Source organism: Physcomitrium patens, chromosome 6, assembly GCF_059467195.1.
Source record: "Physcomitrium patens ecotype Gransden chromosome 6, ASM5946719v1, whole genome shotgun sequence".
In the NCBI taxonomy this organism is placed as follows: Eukaryota; Viridiplantae; Streptophyta; class Bryopsida; order Funariales; family Funariaceae; genus Physcomitrium; species Physcomitrium patens.
In genome coordinates this window covers 5,557,662-5,583,390 of record NC_143415.1, presented here as the reverse complement: position 1 = coordinate 5,583,390, position 25,729 = coordinate 5,557,662, and the positions used below count along the sequence as shown (strand labels likewise).

The window sequence follows — 25,729 nt, the reverse complement described above, 5'->3', positions numbered from 1 at the left end:
AGTCTCAATCTAGAAATTGCGTAAGGGTTCACCTCGACAGAACAAAAAAGATGGAATATTTGCTGAAAAGGTCTTTCCTGAAGTAACACTCAGCATTTTGAAAATTACAATTTGCTGCATAGTAACTGAGAGAGAATGCAGTAACATGTGATCCTATCGAGATCTAAATTCACATGATTCCTTCTGCAAAGACCATGATATTCCCAACATTGCACATTCAAAATAGACTCACAGCAATGTCCTGACACAAACGGTACTTTTTTTCCAGCGAACATCGGCATTGTAAAATATTTCAATGAAGTAGGCAAGCCATAGCTCTATATTCCAAGACTCTAATGGCTTAGTCCTACCTCTAAACCCAGTATCCAAGCAAGAGCCTCAAGAAGAAGCGATCCAGTGTATCTCGTCTCCATTCTAACTTGCAGAGAGCAAGTATTCGAAAAATCAATGAGTAGTACCTAGTTGTGACTCGTGATTCCAAGAATTCTCCCGCTTGATAGCAAGTTGGGAATAGATTTACTAAGTGTGGCCCTCACACTTGGAATCTCGGTATCGTTGATTGTGATACAACAATGATCCAACACTTCTGGGACTGAAAACTAGCACCACTTGGGTAGGAGGACTTCACAACTTCAAAAAATCGTGTAAGTTTTGCAAGGGACTTACTCCCGTCACAGCGCCTTGAGCAAACAGACCAGCCATGGCCATCATGGCAAGTCGCCCGTTCTTGATTTCCTTAACCTTCAGCTCAGCAAAACTTTCTGGGTCACTTGAGAACCCAAGAGGATCGAATGCCTTCCCGCCGGGGTAAAAAGCATCATTGCCCTCAGGCGACAGTTTGATCCTCGCATATTCAGCTACACCCATGAGCAAAGCTTGCACCACGATCACGGCAACCAAGCTATGCGCATTGATGAACCCAGGGACGCCGAGATAGTCAATTCCAGCCTCGGAGAAGATCTGAGCTCCGGTCTTGAACCACACTGGTTCAAAGCCCGGGGTGGGGTTTGAGTTGATCAGCTCCGGCACAAGGCAACCGGTGATGCCAAGCATCGCCCAGCGACCATTCATGAGCTCCTGAGATCGAAGCTTCGCGTAGTTTTCTGGGAGCCTCACAAGCTTGAAGATGTCGCAACCGTAATCTCCCGGGTACTCACCCTTGAGATATTCGGGGACGTCCTTCGGTGATGTGAAGGGACCTTTCCACAATGGCCGGTTGGGTCCGTAGTATGCAGTTCGAGTGTCCTGGCTGGGTGCCACCGACTTACCGTATACCTTGTACCATTCAGCGGCTCCTGACAATGTAGTCGAAGATTTCTTGGCGGTGGATCCAGCAACTAGGTCTTCGGGCTCAGGGTCAGCACTTGAAGCCTGCAAAATTCGAGGAATTTGACTCACATCTCAGATTATGGGTTAAGTTAATAAATCGTCATGCAGAACATTCAATTGCAATTCCAACATCACGTCATGTAAATCGACCATTCAGAATCCTCTGAAACACCCGTAAACAAAGGTCGATGGTGAAACAATACTACTAGATTTCACAGAGAGGTTCATTGAAGATACAAGGACAGGAACGATTAAGTCCAAGAGAGGCCGTCGCCGTCGTTTAGGAGCGTCATGGCAATCTATGACGCCTAGAAAGTAGACTGAAGACAATTCCATCCAGGACACCCTATCTAGCAGTAAAACAGTTCGCTGCATCTACATAGAAGAAAACCCGACCTGAGTGCAGGCATGACCAAAGCCTTCCTGAGCGGGCACTACACAGACTTCTAGTACACTCATTGTTCAACAATTTGCACCCCCGCGTTCGCAGAGCGACTCCGAATTACATAACCAAAACAAGAAAGCAAGCAACACCCGAGCTGAACCCACCTGCTGGATGAGGTTGAACACATCGTCCAAACCCACATTGGACATATCCGCAATCTCCTCATCCACAGCTCGGCAAATCCATGAGCAAGAAGAAGGCTTCTTCTGGAGGGGCTTGCAGCTGGCGACAGCTCCCAATGCTGTGGGAGCAGCAGCACCCTGGAGAGCCATGGACGCAATTGCTGCCATTGCGGAATGCAATATGCGAGGATGACACCCACAAATCTCACCGAGCTCGGCAGATGACGATTCACGGATTGGGTTCCAGCTCCGACTACCGACTGCGAATTAGGGTTTTATAGTGGAGCCCAAGGCCGGGGAGTGTGAAAGGGCTGTGCGCCACACAAATCTGACTGGTGAGTGGTTAACGGTGCCGGTTGCTGCAGGATAGTGTGGCATATCTAAGGCCGTGCCCTGATTGGCCACCCTGCCTCTCCGCTTTGTAGATTGCTGTGCCTGCAATCTGCTCTCCTTTCAAACCCAATTTTTGTTTTTTCGCCAACATGGACAAAGTCACATTTTTGCGCCGTTTCGTTGGTGTTGTGACTTTGTGTTCCCATGGCTGTTTGATATTTGCGTTCGGCATTTCACTTTTGTCCTTGAGGCTTGTGTGGTTCTACTGGGTTTAAGTTTTTGTTTCCTTTCTTGTTTGAGAGAGTAGCAAAAACTTCTGTACCAGTTTTCATGTTCGTGATTAGCAAAAATATTTTCTGAAAGTTGTGGACCTGTTTTTTTTAAGGTTTTTGTTTGTTGATTCTTGTGAGTGTTTAGTTGATTTAAATGAGAATGAAATGTTGGTTAACAAGTGGGCTTGTTTGTGTCCTTTGTTTGTTTCTTCATTGGTCGTCTCCCATGTAGAATTCCTCCTTCTTGGTTTGTATACAGATGACACTCAATGATTTCTATTGAAGCTTCTCTACTGGGTTTATGTAGTGTTGGAAACTGTGAGGGATACTATCAAATTTTCATATGAATCAGGATTGTGAGTAAAAAATACACAAATTCACACATCAAAATAAAACAAAATAAGATTCTACAATGCTTCATTCCACTGTTTGAAGAACAAGAATTTGCAAGACTAATGTGTTTAAAAAGAAATGTTGATGTGAATTAGAAGAATTTCCAACTTTTTCCCATTAATAATATTTTCTAAGTGGTCATGTACAAATACTTTTTAAGTCTTATGCTAAAATGTGACATTATATATATATATATATATATATATATGTCAAGAGAGAGAAAGAGTATTAGTTTTCTTTATATTCTATTGAAATAATTGTCTTGATTTAATAAATAGTGTTGATATCACTCACAATTTTTTAATAAATTAATATATTTTGATAAGTATATTAATAACTATAACTTTAGTTATTAAGATTAATTATTGAAATGATCTAAAATAGAATAATTTTATTGTAGAAAATTCATAAAATTTTATACTTTAATATTTTATTCCTACAAATATATACTATAAAAAATCTAAAAATAGAAAATTAAAAAATTTATCATATGATTCTTTAAAAAAAATGACACAATATTTAATTTTTTATAAAACAATTACCATTTATACAAACATAAAATCTATGCATGTGTATAAATATTTTTATTGTATAAAAATAAACGTGTTTTATTTGCATTCTTATATAATCTTAATTTTTTTAATTTTAATATATCTTTGAAAGGACTTAAAGTATTCATGACATGGTGTAGTTAACATTGGAGTGTTACTGTTAATAATTTTCCATATTTATCTTATATGTCAACACTTATATGAAAGTGTCTTGTGGCTGAATAAAAATAAATATAAGATGATAGTATTAATTAATGTTAGCCATAACCTTTTATTTTAAAATTTTAATTAACATTAGAATTACAATAAAGACTTAAGACCATAGTATTTAAAGTTTGTTTAATTGATATCACCACCATTTGTATTGAGTGAAGAAATAAAATGATTCTATTTAAGTTATTTTCAAAATTCTTAAATATATACTACATTCTTTTGGAATTCAAGTGAATGTATGAATTATTTCAAATATTATGTAATTAAATTGCATTGATTATATAATAATTTGAAGTATAACTTATTAAATTTGTATTAATTTTTAATATCATTTAATTTTTTTAAATATAAGATCTAATAAAAAATATTTTTATTAGTTCTTTTGTAATTTAATAGGATATATATATATATATATATATATATATATATTTTTAAAATATATATATATATTAGTTTTTTTATTATCAATTCTTTTAAAATTCCAAACTTGTTATGAATATATGTTTTATCTAGCCTTTGTTTTACTCTATATTTCTACTTACTTATCATAACATGAATGCCATGTATTTTAACTCAAATAAAATTTAAATTTTGATTATAGGTTGGAATAAGATTATTAGAATATATCTACAAATCAAGTATAAATTTAAAAATTATTTAGATTTATAGGCATAGTTTTAGAATTATAAGTTCTATATATATATATATATATATATTCATAGTATCATTATTAATAAAAGAAGGTTTAATTAGTATTTAAAAAATAAAATATAAATCAAACGTATAATTTTTATTATTTGCTGATAGAGTAAAATTTGAGTATTTATTACTAATTCATTATGTCTTATATTTTAGAATTAGTTAAGAAGATTTTATAGAAAATGCAAATGTCATTATTTTTTTTGGAAGCAAGTGTTTTTTGATATTATAAAGTAATATAATAATTATATATAAAATATTAATTCAATATGAAACATACAAGATAATAGAAATGTTTGAAGAAAATATCAAGTCTATGTTGGAAAATTATAAGTTTTACTAAAAAAATATATATTGAATAAAAACTAATGTGCATATCTATGTAAGAAAATTGAATATGTCTTAAGGATGTTTGACCACATAATCACTTGCAACAATAATGAATAAGAATAAATATTCTATATTAATTAAGTCTTATCTCTAATAATAAATTGAAATTATAAAAGACATAATTTATATAGAACTTATAGATTTTGATGATTTGAAACTATCGTAAAATATGAAAATCCTTTAAAATATAATATGTATAAACAAAGGTTCTTTTGGAGAAGTTTATGAACCAAAAATATTTAGAAGTCAGCTTTTGCTTCAATTTGTCGAATGCATGTTGTTACTCACAAACCTAAGTCCATAGATGATCTTTACCTATGAGAATTGTTGAAGGCTTGGCAATGATGCTAATTTTTTTAATAAATCTTTGGTAGTAGTTTGCCAACTTTAAGTAAGTCTAAAGTTATGAAACATCTTTTAATATCAGGATTTTGTATAAGGCATCTACCTTTGCTTGTTGTATGCCAAGACCTCCTAAGATAATCATGTGACTCAAATATGATAATCATGCAAGGAAGAATTTATACTTTCCATGATGCAAACATAATTTCTATTATTATAATTACTCAAGCACTACTTATAAATGCCTCACATGATCTTATGGGGTGCTAGTAAAAATGATAACATCATCAATCTAGCATCTAGGAAATAACAATTTAGATAAAACTTGGTCCATCATCCATTGAAATTCAATTGGTGCATTTTTAGGAATAAATGAAAGGAACTTCTAGTGATAGAGTTGATTTTTATTATCTTCATCAACTTCCTAAAATATTGTCTTTAGTAATTGGTGATAATCCAATCTTAAATCCAAAATACTAAATACTCAAAAGAATCCTATTGCATCAAATAATTTTATGGTATTGGCATTAAATATTGTTTAAATAGACAATAGTCTCAACACATTTGCTTCTTTGTCCAATTGCCAAAAATATCTTTTTTTGAAGGCATGACTATAGTACAAGCATATTCACCATTGAAAAGTTCAATCAAGCATGTAGCCAATAACTCTTGACAATGAGCTTAGACAATAGCTTTTTTTTAAGATACTAAGCTTGTAAGATTATTGGAAGATTAGATGATCATCTTCTAATTGGATGTGAATAGATTTTCTTTTATAACCTCCAAAATCTTCAAGACTAAATTTATTTTGATTTATTATATCTGTATAAAATAAATATAAGTTCCTTCTATAAAAAGATAGCATTGAAATTAAATCTTTTACTACTTTTCTATCATTTATTTTTATTTTTTTACTACATCATTTTGCTAGGCTCTTCTATAATAACATCCATATTTTTATTTTTTTTATTATATAGTCATATTACTACATGATAACATGCTATAATTTCTTACAATTAAGCTCTGTGATTTGCTATCTATTTTGCCTACTACAACTTGCTCTCCTGGTGACGTTTCGCCTCCATTTGGTGATATAATCTCTCACTATATATAATAATCCGCAACCGTATTGTCTCCATATTACACCCTTATAGCTCAGTCTTGCCTTACTATTTTACACTTCTTAACCGTGATCTATGATTGCCTAGCACCACAATCCCATGCTCCAATCCTATACTCTATAGCCACCTCGCAGCTCCAGTATTGCCAGTACTATATCTTGCTTCCATATTGCAATGTATTTGTAGCCAAGAGCTCTCTACCAAAGACCAAAGACCACAGACAATACCGATAGAGGATTGTATTTCAAGCTGCATATTCTAGTACCTAATACCTCAATTGTACTCTAGTCTCGGATATAATAACAAAACAAAAACATCATAGAAATATCCAAAAAAATAGTATAGAAAAGATTTTATTTATTTATTTATTTATTAATTGTTTTGAATCTACTCCATTCTAATTTGGTATACCACAAATTGAAGAAAAGGAGACATTCTTGTCAAGTAAAAGATTAGAAATCTATATCAAACTAAGTCAAGTTATCTCTTATATCATAAAAAAAGAATCCAAGAGTGCAAGTAAGAAAATAAGAAAAATCCTAAAGCTTTACTAAAATAGCTAAAATACCATAGCCAAGCAAATCCTTACAATAGATTCTTTCACTTTCAAAATCACTCACAAGATTTGACTTCAAAAGTATGTCAAGTCAAGGGTTTTTTTTTTTTTTTTTTTTTTTTTTTTTCCACTTAAGTACTCAAATCCTAATTGATATGAATAAAGTCAATTAATTAAAAAACTATCAATACATGAAAAACTACTAACCAAATTGAATTGTATACATTTGACAAGATTTGGCACCTAAATACCATATCACATAATATTATTTTTAAAAATATCACCAATATTAATAAAAAAAAGTCTTTATTCATTAAATGATATTAATATTAGTATTTATTATATTTTTTAAAAATTAAAAATAAATTAAACAAGCTTATATCTTTCACTACATTTGATATCAATAAGTACTTAAACTTGAAATAATTGCTAAATAAATTAGACAACTTCACATCTTTGACTTCATTGGTATAAGCAAGTGTTTAAGCTTAGTATTATAATCAAACTATTTGAGCAATCTTACATCTTTAATTACACTTTATATAAGTAGGTGCTCAAGGTTATCATAATTTTCAAATGAATTGGAAAATTTCACATCTTCGATTTTAGTTGATATAAGCAAGTATTTATGCTTGATATATTTGCCAAAAGAATTAAGCAATCTTACTTCTTCAACTTTATTTGATATAAGTTAGTGCTCAAGCTTAAAATCATTTTTAAATAAATGAGGCAATTTCACATCTTTGATTAGACTTGATGTAAGGTTGTATTCAAGCTTAACATTATTGCAAAACATATAAGACAATTTCACATCTTTGATTATATTTGATATATGTAAGTAATGAAGCTTAATATCATTATTTAATTAATTGGATAATTTTACATCTTTGATTACATTTGAAATTATCAAAGACATAAATTATAATAAAATCTTAAAGATACAATTTTTTCTTATAGAATAAATTTCAGTAGCTACGTGATATATTTATAAAAGTCTATATATATATATATATATATATATAGGAAAATTTCTTGAAGCTTCTTAAGAAAGATAATATTTTTTACAACATATAGTATCAACATTTGTTGTATTATTTCTTCTTCTAGATAATAAATTCTACAATAAGCTATCAAATTGCTTCCTAAATTAATAAAGTCTAATACCTATGAAGTAATCTTAATAAAAAAAACTTGATATATATTCTACATGAAGATGGTTGATAAATCTTTTAAACTACCAATAATATTCTTTACCAAGATAAGAAAATAATCATGTTATATAATTTTTTTTGATGCCATTATGTGTATTTTTTAAAAAATATATTTTATAAACTATTAAGTATAGTATCTACTATTAATACTCTTGAAATGAATCTGCTTATAGTTAGTTCTTTGATGTATAAAAACATTTTATAAGTTGATTCCTACACTACTAATAAAAAATTTATATTTTGTATTTTTGACTATACCATGGAGTTCAAAAATACTCAGTTTGCCTTGGTAATTTAACATGCCTTAAAATCTTACTTAAATTCTTTATAATAGCCTCTCAAGATGGTAAAAATCATTATTACTAAAGTTCTAAAAATTTATATTAAAAATTTCTAAATTATTTTAAATAAATTCTAAATAAAATTTAAAAACCTTTTTGATGCTTCTTCTACCTACTAAATAATTTTTATAGGTTTTTAATGAATTATATATGTAGATATAAGACTAATATAAATATTGATTTTAATAATTAAATATCACTTTTTATCATTAATAGAAAATATTAAAAAAACTAAGTTAATTTCTTTTAAGACTTACTAAAGTATCATTTTTATGATATTTCTTCTAATAAGACTTTTGTAATTTATAAATCCTTCAAAATTCTATTGAATACTTAAACATTTAAATAGAATTTCTTAAATTAATATTTTTGTATCTAAATAATTTAAAATCATATTTTTTTATAATTACATCAATTAAGATGTATTGATCAGACCCACTCTTACAATAATCAAAAATATTTAATTATATGTACAAAGAAATTCTTGACTCTACATCACTTGTGGAATGAAGAAATGTTAAAAAAATTACTTGGTAAGTTTTTTTTACTTAATATATATATTTTGTAATAATCACATATCATAAATTTAAATTAATTATAAATTTTTTTAATCTCTTATTACAAAAAAAAATCCAATTAATGGGTGATTTTGCCATTTTAAGACCAATACAAGATCTCTACTTGGTTTCAGTTATAAGAAAGATTTAAATTATTGAATGATACTTCCATCTTGATATCAACACAAGATCTCATCTTAATATATGATTAAAACTACTTGCTTTATAATAAAATAAGAATAAAAAATTATGTTATTTAAAAAATAAAAATAAAAATTATTGAAAGCCTAATTTTTAAAATTTTATACCACTCAATAAGTCTTTTGTCTTATATGATTAATTTAAAAATTACACATTAAATTGTATTTTATATATAATTTAATTTAAAATAGCTTATTTTATTATAGATTGTCTTTTTTAATTTAGGTACATTTTAAAAATTAAAGTACAATAATAAAATAAAATTTTAAAAAACCAACTTATAAAAAAAAATTGTGACAATATGTTGCAAACTTTTCTTAAAATAGAACATGATAAAAGCCATCTTTCAAAACCTTAAGTAGATCTCTAATTTAATGACCAATAATGAATATTACTGAATGTAGTTTTTAATAATTTTAACGGATTCTACATATGTAAGATACAGATTTCATGTAGAGGAATCATTTATTACATAGAAAAAATTTCTAGTGACCATTTTTTATCAAGTTAGATTTATAATTGGCCGACAAAAAACTCTTTTAATTCTTAGGAATATTAGACACTATGTTTTAGTACCTCAACATATGTTTTTTCTTATGTAAGGTACTTTTATATAGTATGCATCCAATACATTTATAATTTTTAAAATAAAGATATCCTAAATTACTACATTATTCAAGGTTTTGTCATCCCTTCTATGATTTGAGACATACTAAAAAAAAAAAAAAAAAAACCTATAGATTTTAAAAAATTATTCAATGTGATTTAGATATAAAGGTCATTAATAAAAAAATTTATTATATGCTTCAAAGGATAGAAGAATAAATACATGCTTTTACACTTTTAAAACATCAACACATTAAATTCCATAAATATCTAGCTTTAGGCTACTCTTAGCTTTTTATCTTTTAATTACCAATTAATAAATAAATGCTTTAAGTTATACAAGCCTTCCATGATCAAGATCTAAGTTGAACCTTCAATATTAATAGATTAGAGGAATTTAAAAGAAATATAAGACAAAGAAATAATGTATTTAAAAATGAGATAATCAATACTTAGTAGTTTTGGATTTTAAGAAATAAAAAGAAGTTAACAAATTTGAAGATTGTGTAAGTAAAATATCAAATTTACTGATGAAATTTTGTGAGTTTGTCATTGTGCTTGTCTTTAATGTTTTCAAAAAATTTAAAATCAATCAAATGGTTAAATTGAAGGATATGAGAGTTTTATTGGATTAAGGTCTTAGATATTTAAAATTTAGAATCAATGAGAGTTTCTATAATCCTAAAAAATCCTCCAATTCAATTTAAGCAAAATGTAATGAATATTTTTTTAAATTTAGTTATCTATAAATCAGTTAATTTCTAAAAAAATTGAATATTGTAGTGAGGAGAAATTGCTATTGAAAGATCAATATTCAGATTAGAATAGAAAGGTAGTTGATATTCAAAAGTTTTAGGAGCTTTTTCTCCCAATTAATGAGTTTGATTTTTAAAATTTTTTGTCTATTTATTATTTGTTTGTAGATTGAAATATAAATAAAATTTTAGTTGAAATCAATGATTTAATTAATATTTATTGAGATTTTAAAATAACTATAGGAATTGATTAGAATTATTTAGGATTTTTTTAGAATTTAATTAGAGTTTACCTAAAATTTATAGTTTGATTAGGATTTAATTAGGATTTAATTAGGTTTTAAGATTTTATTAAGATTTTATTAAAATTTCATTAGAATTTATTTAGAATCTATTAAGGTTTGATTTAGGATTTAAGATTTGATTAGGATTAATTTAAGATTTATTAGGGTTTTTAGAATTTGATTAGATCTTCATTAGGATTTGGTTTAAGATTTAGGATTTGATTAGAATTTTATTAGGATTTTTTTAGGATTTTTTTATTTTTAATATTTCTTTAATATTTTTTTGATATTTCATAAGGATTTTTGTTTTATTATTTTATTAGGATTTTTTTTATTATATGTATTTTTTTAAGATTAATTTATGATTTTTTAATATTTCTTTTGTGATTTCTTCAAGACCTCTTTTGGATTTGATTAAAGATTGATTAAAATTTTTAAAGTTTAATTAGGGCTTGTTTAGAATTCTATTAGAGTTGTTAAGGCCTTGTTGTTGCAAATTCTATTTTATCTTCTATAACTAGGTGCTTGATGCATTTTAAAGCAAACTTCATGAAATACTATTACAAAGAATTAGATTTATAGATCTTATTATTACAAATAATCTATTTAATATATATTATGACCACTCAAGTAATAGTCAAAATCATTACCTTCTAATGGTAGTTCATAGCAATGAAGAATCAATGCAAAGATATTTAACATATAACTAAAATCAAAACCAAAACTAATAACTATTACCTTCTTAAGATGTTAGATATACAATGGTTCAACCAAATGCACCTTCTACATCAAATTTACCACCTTCTAGATCCAGCTTATTATAGCTAGAGAAAAAAAAGAACTCTTTAGATAATGGATATTTATCTTAATTAATTGTGATTAAAAATATGAGTGTTGTTTGATTAGTTTTTTTCTTATTAATAAGTTTTAGCCAAATCTTATAAAATTTAAATACAAAGAAATTAGCTATAAAATTTAAAAACTAAAAATATCCATAATTTAAATTATAAATAATAAGTTTTAAAAATTATATCTAATTTAGAACCTATTGTTTATTCCAATTGGTATTAATCATAATTAATAAAATATGTCTTTTAGCAATAAATAGCCTTTATTTAATAATTAATTTTTACCAAACTTTAACTAGTTGATGCTATAAAATAGCAACCTAGCTATTAGATATCACAATTGACTTTAATTCCTTCTTCTTAACTCTACATAGGCTTTCCAAATAATTACTAAAAGCCTATTGGATTAATATTAATATTCATTTTATGCTTATAGTTATTTATTTATTTATTTATTTATTTATTTTATAGATGTGGTTGTTTCAATTAATGACAATAAACCATTTGGATTATACTTATTTTGTAAATAGATCACCTAACAATAATAGGTGATCTAACAATTGCTTTAGTTTGATTACATAGTCTTTATTTTTTATATGTAATAATCTTGAGTCAAAACAATCAATCAATTAGATCTATTATTTTTTTTTTTTTTGTTTTGTTTTTTTTTAAATATAAAAATAAGATATGTTTATTCTTTGACAAATCAATTAATTAATAACATATATTAACTCCAATTGGTATGTTGTTACCACAACACAATGCCAATGAAATAACCACTTACTTTTGACTTAGTAATATTGTCTTCTTAGAAATTAATACAATTGTTATCAATCCTAAAGATATAAATCAATCTATCATAGTCTATCATTTTGGACAATATCTTAAAGTCAAGTTTAAACATAAACATGAAGAAAATACTTGTTATTTAAAATAACTAACTAATATTTAATAAATTATTTTATAATATTTAATTATCTAATAAGCTAATATTAAGATTATTAAAAATAAATTATCTAAATTATGAAATAAAATTTAAAAATTTAAAAAATCTTAAAATTAGAACAAAAATATAAAAAATTATATGAATTTAATAAAAAAGATTATGAATTTGTGGGCAAAGAAGACCTTTGGACTTTTAGTACCTTTTCAAAATAGCCAACACTTAATAGAACCTTCAACCTTAAAAAATCTTATAACTTATAGTAAGATCTTTGTGGAATTAGAGCTAGCATTTCTTTTAGTAAATTGATTCTAATAGTATCAACTATCAAAAATGATCTCAAAGAAAGAATAATATTACAAAAAAATCCAAGAATATCAAAAGAATAATAAGAGTTGAAGTTATTATATTTAAAAAGTTGTGTATAGATTATGTTGGATCCATTTATCATATATATTTATATAGAATGCAATACATTATTATAGCTACAAAATATTTAATCAAGTGGGCAAAAGAAAAAATTGTCAAGATAATAAATGCTAAGTAAATTGCTATATTTTTGCACAAGAGTATTATAATTTATTTTTATTATTTAAATTTTTTATTAGTGATAATATTATTTATTTTTAAAATAAAATTATTAAATAAATAACTACCTTATTTACCATCAATCATAGAAAAATTATTCTCTATAATTCTCAAATAAATGAGCTTAGAATAAATAGTCAACCAAATTTTGATTTACATATTGAAAAAAACTATGATGGATTCTAAGTTTGATTAAAATCTCAAACTTACATTTGCCCTTTAGGCTTATTAAATTACTTACAAAGCTTCTACAAGGACCAGACTTTTTTCTTTGGTATATAAAATAAAAGCCATTCTACCTATAGAGTTTGAAGTTCTATCCTTCTACATTGTCATTGACAAAAGATTGATACTTTTCAATCCTTAAAAGAACAATTAGAATATTTAGAAAAACCAAGTAAAACTCCAAGATTTGTAGCCTTACATATAAAAACTACTTAAAGAAGAAGAAAGAAGATATTTGATAAAAATAAATGAAGAAATGTACTCTTAATCTAAAAATGTAGATGATGGTCTAAGATACTAAAAAAAATAGAATTTCCAATGAAGTTTGATGATCTTTGGACATGACTGTATATTATCAAAGAAATCTTTGATAATAATTTAGCCCAATTCAAAATGTTAGATAAAAAAGATGCTTTTACACAAACTAATGGAAGTCATCATATAATTATATAATCTCCACTTTAAATGTAGATAGAAATATGAGTGTTATTCTATATTGAATCAGTAACTAAGTAGGAAGTTGCTCCATATGGAAACATGTTGAGCCAAACACAAACAATTGTTTTGTTTTTGTGCATTTTTTATTTTTATTTTCTTTCTAGATCAAACTGTGTGTATTTTATTTTTTATTTTGTATTTTTTTAATACTTTCCTTTTTTTAATAAATTAAAAGAAGTACTAATAACTTTTGTAATTTCTTCTACTCTTTTCTATATAGACTGCATCAAAGGCAAGAGAAATAGACAAGGTTCATTTTTTTATCTGTTTACTATCTACTCTTCAAGCTTAATCTGCTCTAATCCAAAGTGTTAAATAGGCAACAGAAAAATAGATAAAGCTCATTTTTCCCTTACATAAAAAGCATTATATTTTACTTATTCATACAAACTGTTTTGTATGAATGAGAATTGCATTTTATTTTTTAATTTTTTTCTTTCATATTTATATATCCTATACTTAAACCGTGAACCATGAAGAAACGAGAAAGGAACCTCTTTGGCTTCCAAAAGTCACCCACAGTTTTCGTTCCATCGCCATCTTCTTAGGACGGTTGTAGATCCATGTGACGGCTAATAGTCTCACAAATCGTCGATTGGTGATAGGAGTATGACAGTCATTCAAACATTGGACGGCTTGGATCGGAACCCAACACCGTTGGAATCAGGTCGTGTTTTCGAAATGGCTCGCTGTCTCCCTCAATGTCCTAACATTCGACTCTCTCTTCTCTAATCTTCCTCGATTACAATCTGTTGTTGGCGTTTTTGCATTCTGCTGTGTAGCAGTTGACCTGCCCGGTACGTCTCAAGACCTCTAATCCGCAGTTTTTTTGTTTTTGTTTTGTTTTGTTTTTTTTTTTTTCGTATTCTGTGGGATGTAGCTTTTCTATCGATTATTAGACTATGTGCTGTTTTAGGGTTTGGTGACCGTTTTGTGGAGGGGGTAGATGAAGTTGATGAATCTCCATTCTCGCCATGCGTCATCCTTCTTGTTCGAAGCCGAAGCACGAGCTTCGGGCTATCGCGGATAGTGGCATCGGGGGACTGGCTGAGCGTGTTTCTGGTAACGTGGTGGTGTCGTTTTCTGTCTGCGTGAAGCGAAATTTAAGATACTGGGAAAATAGGGCGTAGTTTTTTTCGTGCACGATGCTTGGTTTTGCATTCAGAACCTGGTCAATCCGTTCGAAGATTTCCTGGATGTTATTGGTCCGGGAGTGTTCAGCATAGTTCAGGAATAATTAGTCTCATGATCCAATCAGGAATCTTTAGGGCATGTAGCTTCTGAAACTTGTGAAGCAGATCAGACGCCCGAAATTGGTTGTCAGCAAGGTTGATCGTTTTGAACCTCCCGTGTACAATTGTCTCACATTGGCTTTAGTGATCGATAATTTAGTTGTATGAGCATTGGGGGAACCTTTCAATGATTTGGTGATAATGAAGTCACTACTGTTTTGATCCTAAAAGTAATACATGTTAGCATTTGAAGTTGCAGTTATTTTGTACAGAGATTGGAAAAGAACTGGTGTATTTCTAAATGCAAGACCCTGCCACTTTCTAACTCTGGGACTTCATGGGTGGATGATTCTGGTTCAAAGTCCATATTTGTACTATCTCTGTAGAATTCCCGGGCTTGGATTTGTTGTATAATATATTTGTCAGAACGTGGTCGAGTCTCTTTTCGAGGCAGATGAATGCATAATAACAATCATACTTGCAGCTTTGCTGTGGTGTTGCATTCTTCACTGGATATATATATATAGATAGATAGATAGATACATAGATAGATAGATAGAGAGAGAGAGAGAGAGAGAGAGAGAGAGAGAGAGATTCAGCGTTCATTGAACTGTTTGAGATGTTTATACTAATTTTAGGACAATTCAGACCTACTACTTCATTGCTGTTAATTCCCAACCTGTAGTGGAGAGAATTCTAAAAATCCGCGTAAACGCTTTAGGAAGGAAGAGACATCGGTTCCTGTCTCAGTTCACATAACTAGCAAATTGTAGTATGTAAACTAATAGATAGTTGTATTTCAATTTGTGTCCTCTTTGTAGAAGATACGCTACAATGTGGTATCACCGCTCGTACTGTGGTCAACCATTTGTGAATGTGTACAGTGGATTTGCGTACAATTCAGTATCCTGAAGCAAGTTTTTGTCTTGCAGAAAGCAGTAAAAGAGAAAAGTGACCATGTTTCTCGGGGGTATACCACGAAGGCCAGACAAGGCTGAGGCCCACAAGACGCTCAAGAAGCATCTTACATACCTTGGCATATGGATATGCGCTATCCGGGTCACACCCTACATTTTTGCACTCGTCTCAAAGCAAGATGAGTCTCTTGAGCTCGACTTCGATTAGAGCTGATCCTTAAATTAGCATCATATAGTTTTAAGGAGATAGATTTCTTGAACATACGTCAGAGGAATCACAGATTACATGGCTGCGGAGCAGTATTGCTGTGTGCTTTTGCGAGCACCAAGCTGTCTTTACTGGATCCAAACATGAAAATGCTTCCGGGTGATTGTTACGAGGCGTACCCATGTTCTGTGGTTTGTGTTTATGAAGTCATTTTGTTGGTTATTTAGCATCTGATTCCTGAACCCTAAACCCTAAACCTTTGGTTTGTATTGTTCTGCATGCGAAATTTTCGTGTGGAATCAGTTCATGAATTGATTTGGCTTTTCGTATTAAATTCATTTCATTGCATGGTGTTAAATTTTCCTCCACACAAGTTTTTTTCAGATAAGATAATCATATAAAGTAAGAAAGAGAAGTGGGTTGCGAAATAAATAACACAAAAGTTGCGGATGGATTAAATTTAATTTACTGTAAGAACTTTCATTTAGCAATTTAGCAATTAATAACTCTGAACAATGCGTTCTTACCAAAGCAGCTCCTACTCACAATTTCGTTCACAAGTTTTTCCTCGGGTGCGGAAGCTTCAAAGGCTGCCTATAATAGAAAAATGAATCAGCTATGTTTCAACGTTGCGGTGTCCACGACTTGAATCTTACACTACACCTTACAGTTGTACGTCAATGCAAACTTCGGAAATACAGTGTTGACTAATAAAGGCACAGAAAGCGCGGAAATCCTGATTGTAATTTCTTGTTCCAACTACGACCGCTGAAAAGTATGATCTCGAACTGAAACTCATTCATTTGTTCACACCCATACCTTGTGAAGCCCCAGGATTGTCGGGACTATTTGCATGTCTGGTCACTCTGCCAGGGCATATTCCATTAATCCGTCGAATTCGCCAGTTGTTCTAGTACCCACCATATAATTGTTTCTCCATGATTGAAGCTGCCACTAACGTAAACAAGCCCATTAAAAACATGTCAACGAGCAGAAGAAATGAGACTCCTGAAATCACTCTTGGTCGAAGAACCTTATCAGGCATTTGAATCTTCTGTGCTAACATGCTCAGAGATAAGTCTCACGACGACAGATGCCTGCGAGCTTTTTACGCACTGAGCACCATTAAAAATACGCGAGATTTGCTCAATCAAGAAAAATCTAGAGGAACGGAGGATTTATTAAGCAGATCTCCTTAGTGCATTATGGGTCTGCATGCTCACGTTAAAATACCACCTGGAATGAATCTCACTATTTGCAGAAATTCTCACTTTCTTCAGATAGTAGCATTTTAGTATGGATCACCCAGCAAGTTAAGTCAATCCTGTCTCCTTTGCTACCTCTTCATTACACACCAGCATCATTGAGTGTTGTGGCAAATTGGGATAAGGATGGAGTACAGTACAAAATGGTTTTCTACATCATGGTTACTTGGTGTAGAAGAAAAGGAAGAAGACACCATCCATCTTACGTCTTTGATCAGAGCTTTTTGTAATGCTTGTGTATCTCGTTCAATGTCGAATGCAAAATGAGTGGATGAGGTTTTAGACATTGTCTCATAAAATACACAGCAAGCCAGAGACTTCACAAAACATGAGAATTGTGGTTGAGGACAAGTTACAAGAAATATGCTTTTCAAGGGCTTCTGATAGGGCAATTCTATAGAAATGCGATCCACTAGTTTGCAATCTGGATTTTGAAATTCGCCTACTCTCTCTCCTCCGTAAGTTGCTATATTATTTATTAATTTATTTTTACTCTGTCTGCACACAACTTGCAACCTCACCGTTAAGTTTTTCTAAGTCTGGATTGTTTGACGGTGTTGGACGTCCAAGGAATTTTCAAGGCTGCTACCAGGGTGCGACTGTCAGCCACAATAAAGAGAAATATAATTCAGACCAAAATTAACAAACGTTGATACTAAATTCATGTATATTTATTCCTGGTTTCTTCGAAACATCTCACCTGTCATTTGAAGCCATCAAGAACACGACAAATTCCCCCATGTGAGCCCAGAAAATGTGGGCGAGAGAGCTCTCGATGTTTATAATAGTATTGAGCATACGAGGCTGATGCCGCAGAAAATTCAATTTATTATTATCTGAAGTGTCGCAGACAGCCTCGGTGGTTTTTACTAGGAAAGTGGGGTGATTGATGAACCCTGATCAGAGATGGCCACGACATTACTTCGGAGGTTTCAGCGTCCAGGGAAGGTGTTCAGAAGATGGGTAGAATCAGATCATGAAGATAATGTGTCTACACTGGTGTTTGTGGAGAGAAGGGGAAGAGAGAGGGAGACGAGGGAATTCAATCGAGATGAGAAGTATGTGATGCATTTGTAATGGTCCCAATTTGAGGAAGGCAGTGGTTAAGCCAATTTCAGGACAGGGGGGATCGGTTTGGTCGTGTTTTAGGAAACAGGTTTCACTCGCAGAGTATCGAGAGTAAGAATCGGGATGGTGCATAATTTATTCAAAGGCTTTGGTGTTGTAGTGTTGGAACCTTGGTGAAGTTGTGGTAAGATTTGGAGCAGTAGCAACGGATTCGATGGATCGGGAAGAGTCTTTTGGGCAGGGAGGCGAATCAGGTGTTGGTACATCAGAGTTGTTGAGCTAAGCGTTTGTGGTATTTGCCTCGAGGCATTCTCTCTTCTGTCTCTATCTTTTATACTTTCTCTGTTTTGTGTCTTTACCTCTCTAATTGCAAATCAGCGCATGTGAGCAAATCTATAGACTGTCTATCTGTTTGTCCGGAATTCCATTTGTTAGGGTCGCAACAGCACGAGTACTGCGTAATTTTCAACAGCGTTCACACTCTTTGGGTCATACAAACCGTAAAATATAGAATGGGGACGAAGTGGTGCTGCAGTGGGTTCCGGGAACCCGAGATCAAGGTTTATGCCGACCTTGACGCCCCTCGGCTCACGGATGTTCGTCAGTTCGTCGAGGAGAGTAGCTTGTCCCTGGTAGCAGGTGCGGAAATGGATCCCGTGGCAGACACGTTTCGTGGAGTTGAGAACTTTAATGGTGCGTTTAATTGGGAGGGCTTGGACAGTTCTTCGGAAAAGAAGCGACCACATAACGACTGGCGGTATTATCACAAGCACGTTGAGGTATCTTTTCCTACATCACCCTCTCCTACAACCAAGTTCTCATAGTAAGAAAGCTCAATTGTTATAACATTGTCGGGCTGTTTGGGTAGCTAATGGCTGTTTGGGTGCATCCATTACCGCAATTCATAATTTAGGCGAGGAGTATGTTACACCAGCCTATTCGCGTTCATGTCATCAATTAGGTCTGTTTGTAAGCTTTCACTTGTAGGCTAGGGTTTCAATGCCTGAATAGTACATGAGACCTTGTCGTAGTGATTGGTTCCTGCTGTCGCCTTGGACAGAATTATAGAAAGGATCATGCAATACGAGCAAGATTCGTTCTCAAGGATCCAGAACCAGAGCGGAACATCAGTGGCGAGAAAGGCGATGCACAACGCAGAAATTTTTTTAGCTTCTTTTGGAAAATTCTGCCTCAGAAAACGGTGAGCCAAAATGCAATAGAGCTTATTGAATTTGCAAGAGATTTAGGCAATGAAGACTGCACTCTTGAAGCGCTTTAATATCTCGTAGTTTACGAGATGCGATATCAATCCAAGTTTCACTTTCCTTACAGCGAGCCGCTTGGGAAATCATACTTACTCGCTGAGGTGTAATAATTTATCAAGATTGTCTCCGCCATCCTATAGATTTTTTTCCAACAGATGAGCCACAAATTAATGTGGCTGTTCAGATAGCAGATTGAATCTGTGTTTTACACAGGTGCTCTTGTTACCGTCCTCTTACGATTGCTCAGCGAGTATATGTGTTTGCTCCGGAAGGCATCAGGCAGGGGTTTGGAGGTTAACATGCCCTGCGTTATTGATGCAGGTAGATATGCCTTGTGGTTACACCTTGATTTGCAATGTTCTGAATTAGATCTTCCTTTAGAGCCAGGCTTGTAGAGTAGGACTTTGTGCATACTAGTGTTTTATGTAGGCCAGGATGGAAAATTGTTACTGATGCACCAATGATTAGCATCAGAGATGTTCAACTTTCTACATCTCCCCACACTATTCTTTCAAAAAAATATTCATCTTCTCCAGGTATTCCCTGAAAGAGTGTATTCATGACGCCTGAAGCGTTCAGTATCCAGAAATTTGAGATTGTTTCTATCCATACATATGTGACTTTCTATCCATTATGGAATCTTTGTGCATTGCAACCTGTGCAATCACCATGATTAGTCAAGGTGTTTCGAAGCATGTTAATCCATAACCATACGAAGGGGTGCGGAAAAAAACATTCTACCATTTTGGTGGGTTTTTCGTGATTGATTCCGCTCGACCCAGTACGAGACCGTCGTGCACAGCTGCCGACACGCTTGCGGGTGTCTTCCAAGGGAGCAGAGCTAGTATCTGAACACACGCGTAAGTGTGAGCGCACTTGGTCAATCTCGACTTTTAGAGCGCTGTCACTGAGTTCACGTAACATTACAGTTGTTCATTTGTGGTTGAGGATTGGGAACCCAACCACGGACCCTGATTGGTTCACAGGCTCCGGAGGAGTGGGTGAGCGAACCTGGAATCAGCTGAACGAAGAATGGCCTGCGCAACCGCTGAGGTGGTTGGTGGGTATGGCAGTTGCAACCCCGTTACCTCCCCCTTCGCTTCGCAAGTGCATTCCTCTGAAGGCTTAGATAGTGTCATTCCACCATTCTGTTAGCATGCCTACCATTCCGATTTTTAAGGGAGAGCATAGAAACGCCCTCGAACATCCGGGCCGTTTGTCTCTTTCTGCTTTTTAATTTATGCATGCGTCCTGTAAGGCCAATATAAAACAGGCCAACTTCTTGTGTGTGAGGATGGTGGCCAATTGTTCTGGTTTGGATGGCTTGCACTTTTTGCTTTAAGGACTATATCCTCGTCCAATTTTCAAGTGAAATTGCGTGTGCGTCCTTCAGGGTTCGTTCCTTGCAAGTAGATGTTACAAACGTGATCTTCTGGTCCTGATGATTTTGGCTTTACTGTTGCTAGCAAGGGTCGGATGGATACCTTTCGTCAAGGTCAATTGAATTCTCTTCAATATATAGCCTTTCTTCGGTTGTCGTGATTGATGCTCTCTTGCATACCTCTAGAGTTATGCCCTCGGGTTAGTTTTAAGCATTCCCATCTTAGTCTTTGAGCTCATTGAAAATCCTTTTTCCTTCAGATCTTACAAGTGGATCTCAACAATCCAGTACACGGAAGGATTTTTGTTTATTTTGGCCATTTTCTGATGTTCGTGAGCTGAAGGTTAGTTTGTTCGAAAGGTTGGGGTCTTCTGGAGAAGATTCGGTTCAAATTCCAGGACACAAAGACAAAAGATCACGATCATCTCGGCTTCAGTTATGCCGCTTATGGCTACTCATGTGATTAGGGCAGCCGTCAGATTACAGGAACTCCCCGAGTGATTTTGGGACGGATTGGTCAGAGATACGACAATTTATGCTGTGTCAGGATTTTTTTCGACAACATGACCCTCCGATTCCGCTTTGTCGGTGTTGTGGCAACGTATATAGTAGGGGTACTCATCACCAACTTCGTGAATGCTCTTGATCAGAACCTTTTATATGCTCAGGCCTCACATCCACAAGGCAGCAGCACTACTCAAAGCCATCCCCAGACCACTCTACCGTCAAGGTAGTTACCCAGCTATCGAAACAACAATCCCGAAAGAGCCTGAACAAATGATCAGGAAAAATCATCTGGATTTCCAATCTCCAGGTTTGGCTGCATTACTGTGCGTTATACTGCTGTTCACTAAGCTTGTGTGTGGTTATGAGCATGGATCATCGCTTGATGGTCATTTAACGGGACCGCCACCTCAGTTTGATGATACTGATCAACATCCTTTGACGAACACCGAAGCGCACGAAGCCCCACAAGCCCTCGAAGCTTTGAAGCAGTACATGCAGCAGTATGGGTACTTGAACGCAAACAGAGAAAGTACAAGCCCAATTCTGAAAGAGATGAGCGACGCCATTGGGCTGCTACAAAAGAGTTTGGCACTTCCAGTGACAAAGAAGTTGGACGCCGTCACTTATTCAGCAGTTGGGGAGCCAAGGTGCGGTCACCCAGATTACGTGCAGAGTCGATGCCACTCAACCCCGCGTAAGTTTACAGCAGTCGATGTGATCAATGCTTCGGAGGATGACTTGACAACAGCTGAGTTTTCAAACCATGGTGATCATGTGACAAGCGAAAATGAAGTGATTGCTGGTAGCGGCACACTGAGAAAGGTCACCAGATTCGCGTACTTCCCTGGAAACCCGCGGTGGAATTCCCGATTCAAGCTCACGTGGGCGTTATCTCCATCAATGGTGACGCAGCGCCTGTCAAGGGACGACATTCGGTCTGCGTTCACGCATGCATTTCAGTTGTGGGCTGCAACAGTGTCCATGTTCAACTTTACAGAAGTGCAAGATTATCATTCCGCAGATGTTAAGATCTGTTTCGTTGCTGGGGAGCACGGTGATGCCCAGAACTTTGATGGGGTGTTGGGCATCATCGCCCATGCCTTCTCTCCGGAAGACGGCAGGGTCCATTTTGACGATGCAGAATTCTGGTCTGTCGACGTGAATTCGGATAAGTCTCCGCAAGCGTTAGATCTAACATCCGTGGCTATCCATGAAGTAGGCCACGTGATCGGTCTTGCTCATTCGCCGATGAAGAAGTCGGTAATGTTTCCTAGCATTTCGCCGCGCCACACCAAGCGCGAGCTTTCAGACGATGATGTGCAAGGTGTCCGGCAGCTGTATGGATTAGCTGCTGTGAATGCTCCCCCTCCCCACTTCGCTGTGGATCATGCAAATACTGTGCGCTTAAATTTGTCCTCCCAAATCTTCCTACTTTTCTTGAATTTCATCTCTTTGATGAGGAAGCACGTGTAGCACTAAATGAGGACGTGATGGATGATCATGCAGATCTGATGCAGATTAGTTTATCGGCAACCGATGTGTGTAGACAATCTGCGATATACCTCTCTTCAAGATAGTTTTCTTCATTACGCTGATAATCACAACTTGCTAATCTCCAGAATTTGGGCGTCATTGTCTCAGTACCGTGTTGACAACAAAACGACCAGATGAAAGACATACAAGTGATAATGTCTTCAGAACCTCCAAGATTATTCTTCGGGTTTTAGGTTAACATCAATTAAAGCCAAGTTAGCAAGAGTTAAAACACAGGGGGTGTACCTCCGACGCTTTTGAGTGCCTGTAGTCTTGGCATTGGTTCATCCTTTCGTCTGGTGGCCTACTCTGGTTAACGGTTCATTTCTGTCAAGTATCCGAAGTTCTAGGTAAAATGCTAAGTTAGGTGAGTCTGCACGAGCTGGGAAATCATACAAAATTCCAGTGAAGACGTATTTTAGGATCTATTTCTCGAACCAACAGTCGATTGAAAATTTGCTTTTATAACTAAGCTACGGTGAAGCATCTTCAAGCACCACCTGAAATACCGAAACGGCACTCCTCTTACTGACGCGGGAAGAGTTCAGCAACGAAGGAGCCATTGCTTCCAAAGAAATCTTGCCTTCAAGCTTTGATTGATGAACAATCATCACGCATAGTGATAGGCATATCATTATAGAAGGTCTATCAGTGAAGTTCTAATTTTTCCATTGCACCAGGTAAACAACAAAAAATGTCCGTTTCGAAAGACATGAGAGTGTCGAGGCAAGTGTCAAGTCTAACAGAGCAGAAAATTGCAAGTGAAACTCTGTATTAAAATCACATGCAAATCACATGCAACTCTAATTTGTGCACCTTTTACATCTAGAATGCCAAATTTCATGTTACAATTTAGGCTAGTAGAAATGTAGGAATATGTTCTAGAACAACTTTAGCCAATTGATATGTTTTAATAAGCTAGTTGTACTTGTATAAGGATTTAGTTATATTGAGATATGTTTTTATTTCCACTTCTTCTTAGTTTTGATGTACACTTTTACACAAATGTAGTTGAACATTATATATGAATGATTGGCTTATTGGCTTTATCTACTTATAATTTTGGATCTTGTCTCCCTTAAGAGCTATATTGAGTACTCTAATGATAACACTTAAGTTGTTGCTCTCTTAATTTCAATTTTTTAAGAAAATATTTTTAAAATAGTCTAATGAATAATTTATAGTTTTAAGATTGGTGTAGTATAAATGCCATGACAAGTATTAAATCTACAATCTTATAAAATTTGTATATATAATTAATTCTTTACTGAATAAAATTAAAAATTTATTGTTTTTGTTTTTTTGTTTTTTTTAAAATCAATCAACAAGATATTTTTTGACTTTTAAGCAAATATATTTCAAGTAGATAATAGATACATATTAAAGTACATGAAAATATTTATTGGAATTTTTTTCAAGGACATTTATTTAGATAAATTCAAAAAATAATATAATTATATATTATTATAGAAGAAAAAAGTAAAAAAGTAAAAAGTAAAAATAGTTATAAAATAGAAAAGAATTAAAATAGTTTTTGCAAAATAAAAAGAAGTTAGAGAATTTTGAACCAAAACTAGAATATAAGTAAGGTATTGATAAGACTAAAAATGGCCTTAGTCTTGCCTCTATATATACTAATTTAAAAAAGATCTTGTGGAAGCTTCTTAAGAACCATAAGGCTTGTGGCTAAGATATAGATTGCTTCCAATCTATCTTTTTAAAGATAACAAACTTGTAAAACAAGTTTGAATAGCTACACGACATATCTATACAAGTCTAAATATTTAATCTATTTGTCAAAACTTTCCAATTTTTTTATCAATACATGTTTCTATCTATTTTTATTTATTTATTTTTACTTATTAATTAAGGCATACATTATATTATTTCTTCTTCTGGAAAAAAATTCTATAAAATAGAGACAAATTTTACTTTAAGTTAATAAAGTCTAAGATTCATTGCATGGTGTTGAGAAAAAAAATTGATCTATGTTTAGCACAAAGGTGGTTGATAAGTCCCTTCAACCATTAATAGTATCCTATACCAAGGCAAAAAGACCATCTAATTATTTGGTTATTGTTTAGGCATTTATAATTACCTTCAAAAAATATAATTTTTATTTTATTAGATATAGAATCTACCTCTAATAGTATCATTAGCATTGAAAGTCTCTTCAAAGTTTGTGGCATCAAAGATATTATATCTTATTATTTATGTAAGAAATAATATGTCTCTTTCAAAGATCTTTATTGTAATTTTAATATTGTCTTAGTTGAAACAACATAAGTGTTTATCTAATTATTTTTAAATAACAACTATTAAAATTAATCTATCAAGTGTTGGTTCTCTATGTTGCAAAAAAGAAATATAAGGATATCTTTAAACTTGTTTCTTCTTAATTTTTACTTTTGTGTCATTAATAATTGATTCTTAGTTTTAATAGATATTATTGATTAATAAATAGCAATTAGTTTTGATGTATTTGTAAGATTTTTACAAGGCTTCTATAAGCATTCATTAATATTATCTT

At 32.7% G+C, this 25,729-nt stretch overlaps 2 protein-coding genes and 3 long non-coding RNA genes across 5 annotated transcripts; 2 read left to right on the top strand and 3 right to left on the bottom strand.

Moving 5' to 3' along the window:
• Positions 1-239: 239 nt before the first annotated feature.
• LOC112283955 (chlorophyll a-b binding protein 5, chloroplastic) lies at positions 240-2,134 on the bottom strand. Its single transcript, XM_024523377.3, has 2 exons — positions 1,879-2,134; positions 240-1,371 (listed from the first exon to the last, which is right to left on the bottom strand). Exons 1-2 carry the CDS (start codon positions 2,062-2,064, stop codon positions 625-627), a joined length of 933 nt encoding a protein of 310 aa, XP_024379145.1. The 5' UTR covers positions 2,065-2,134; the 3' UTR covers positions 240-624.
• A 12,413-nt stretch (positions 2,135-14,547) lies between these two features.
• LOC141045546 (uncharacterized) lies at positions 14,548-16,409 on the top strand. The gene is made up of 2 exons (XR_012217758.2): positions 14,548-14,620; positions 15,988-16,409. It is a non-coding gene; the product is annotated as an uncharacterized LOC141045546 (long non-coding RNA).
• Positions 16,114-17,652, bottom strand: LOC141045547 (uncharacterized). Its single transcript, XR_012217759.2, has 2 exons — positions 17,000-17,652; positions 16,114-16,774 (listed from the first exon to the last, which is right to left on the bottom strand). It is a non-coding gene; the product is annotated as an uncharacterized LOC141045547 (long non-coding RNA).
• A 2,278-nt stretch (positions 17,653-19,930) lies between these two features.
• Positions 19,931-20,986, bottom strand: LOC149989116 (uncharacterized). The gene is made up of 2 exons (XR_016503239.1): positions 20,790-20,986; positions 19,931-20,626 (listed from the first exon to the last, which is right to left on the bottom strand). It is a non-coding gene; the product is annotated as an uncharacterized LOC149989116 (long non-coding RNA).
• LOC112283926 (metalloendoproteinase 4-MMP) lies at positions 20,619-24,252 on the top strand. The gene is made up of 2 exons (XM_073534929.2): positions 20,619-20,842; positions 21,420-24,252. The coding sequence occupies exon 2, from the start codon at positions 21,796-21,798 to the stop codon at positions 23,137-23,139; it is 1,344 nt and encodes a 447-aa protein (XP_073391030.1). The 5' UTR covers positions 20,619-20,842; positions 21,420-21,795; the 3' UTR covers positions 23,140-24,252.
• Positions 24,253-25,729: the final 1,477 nt, after the last annotated feature.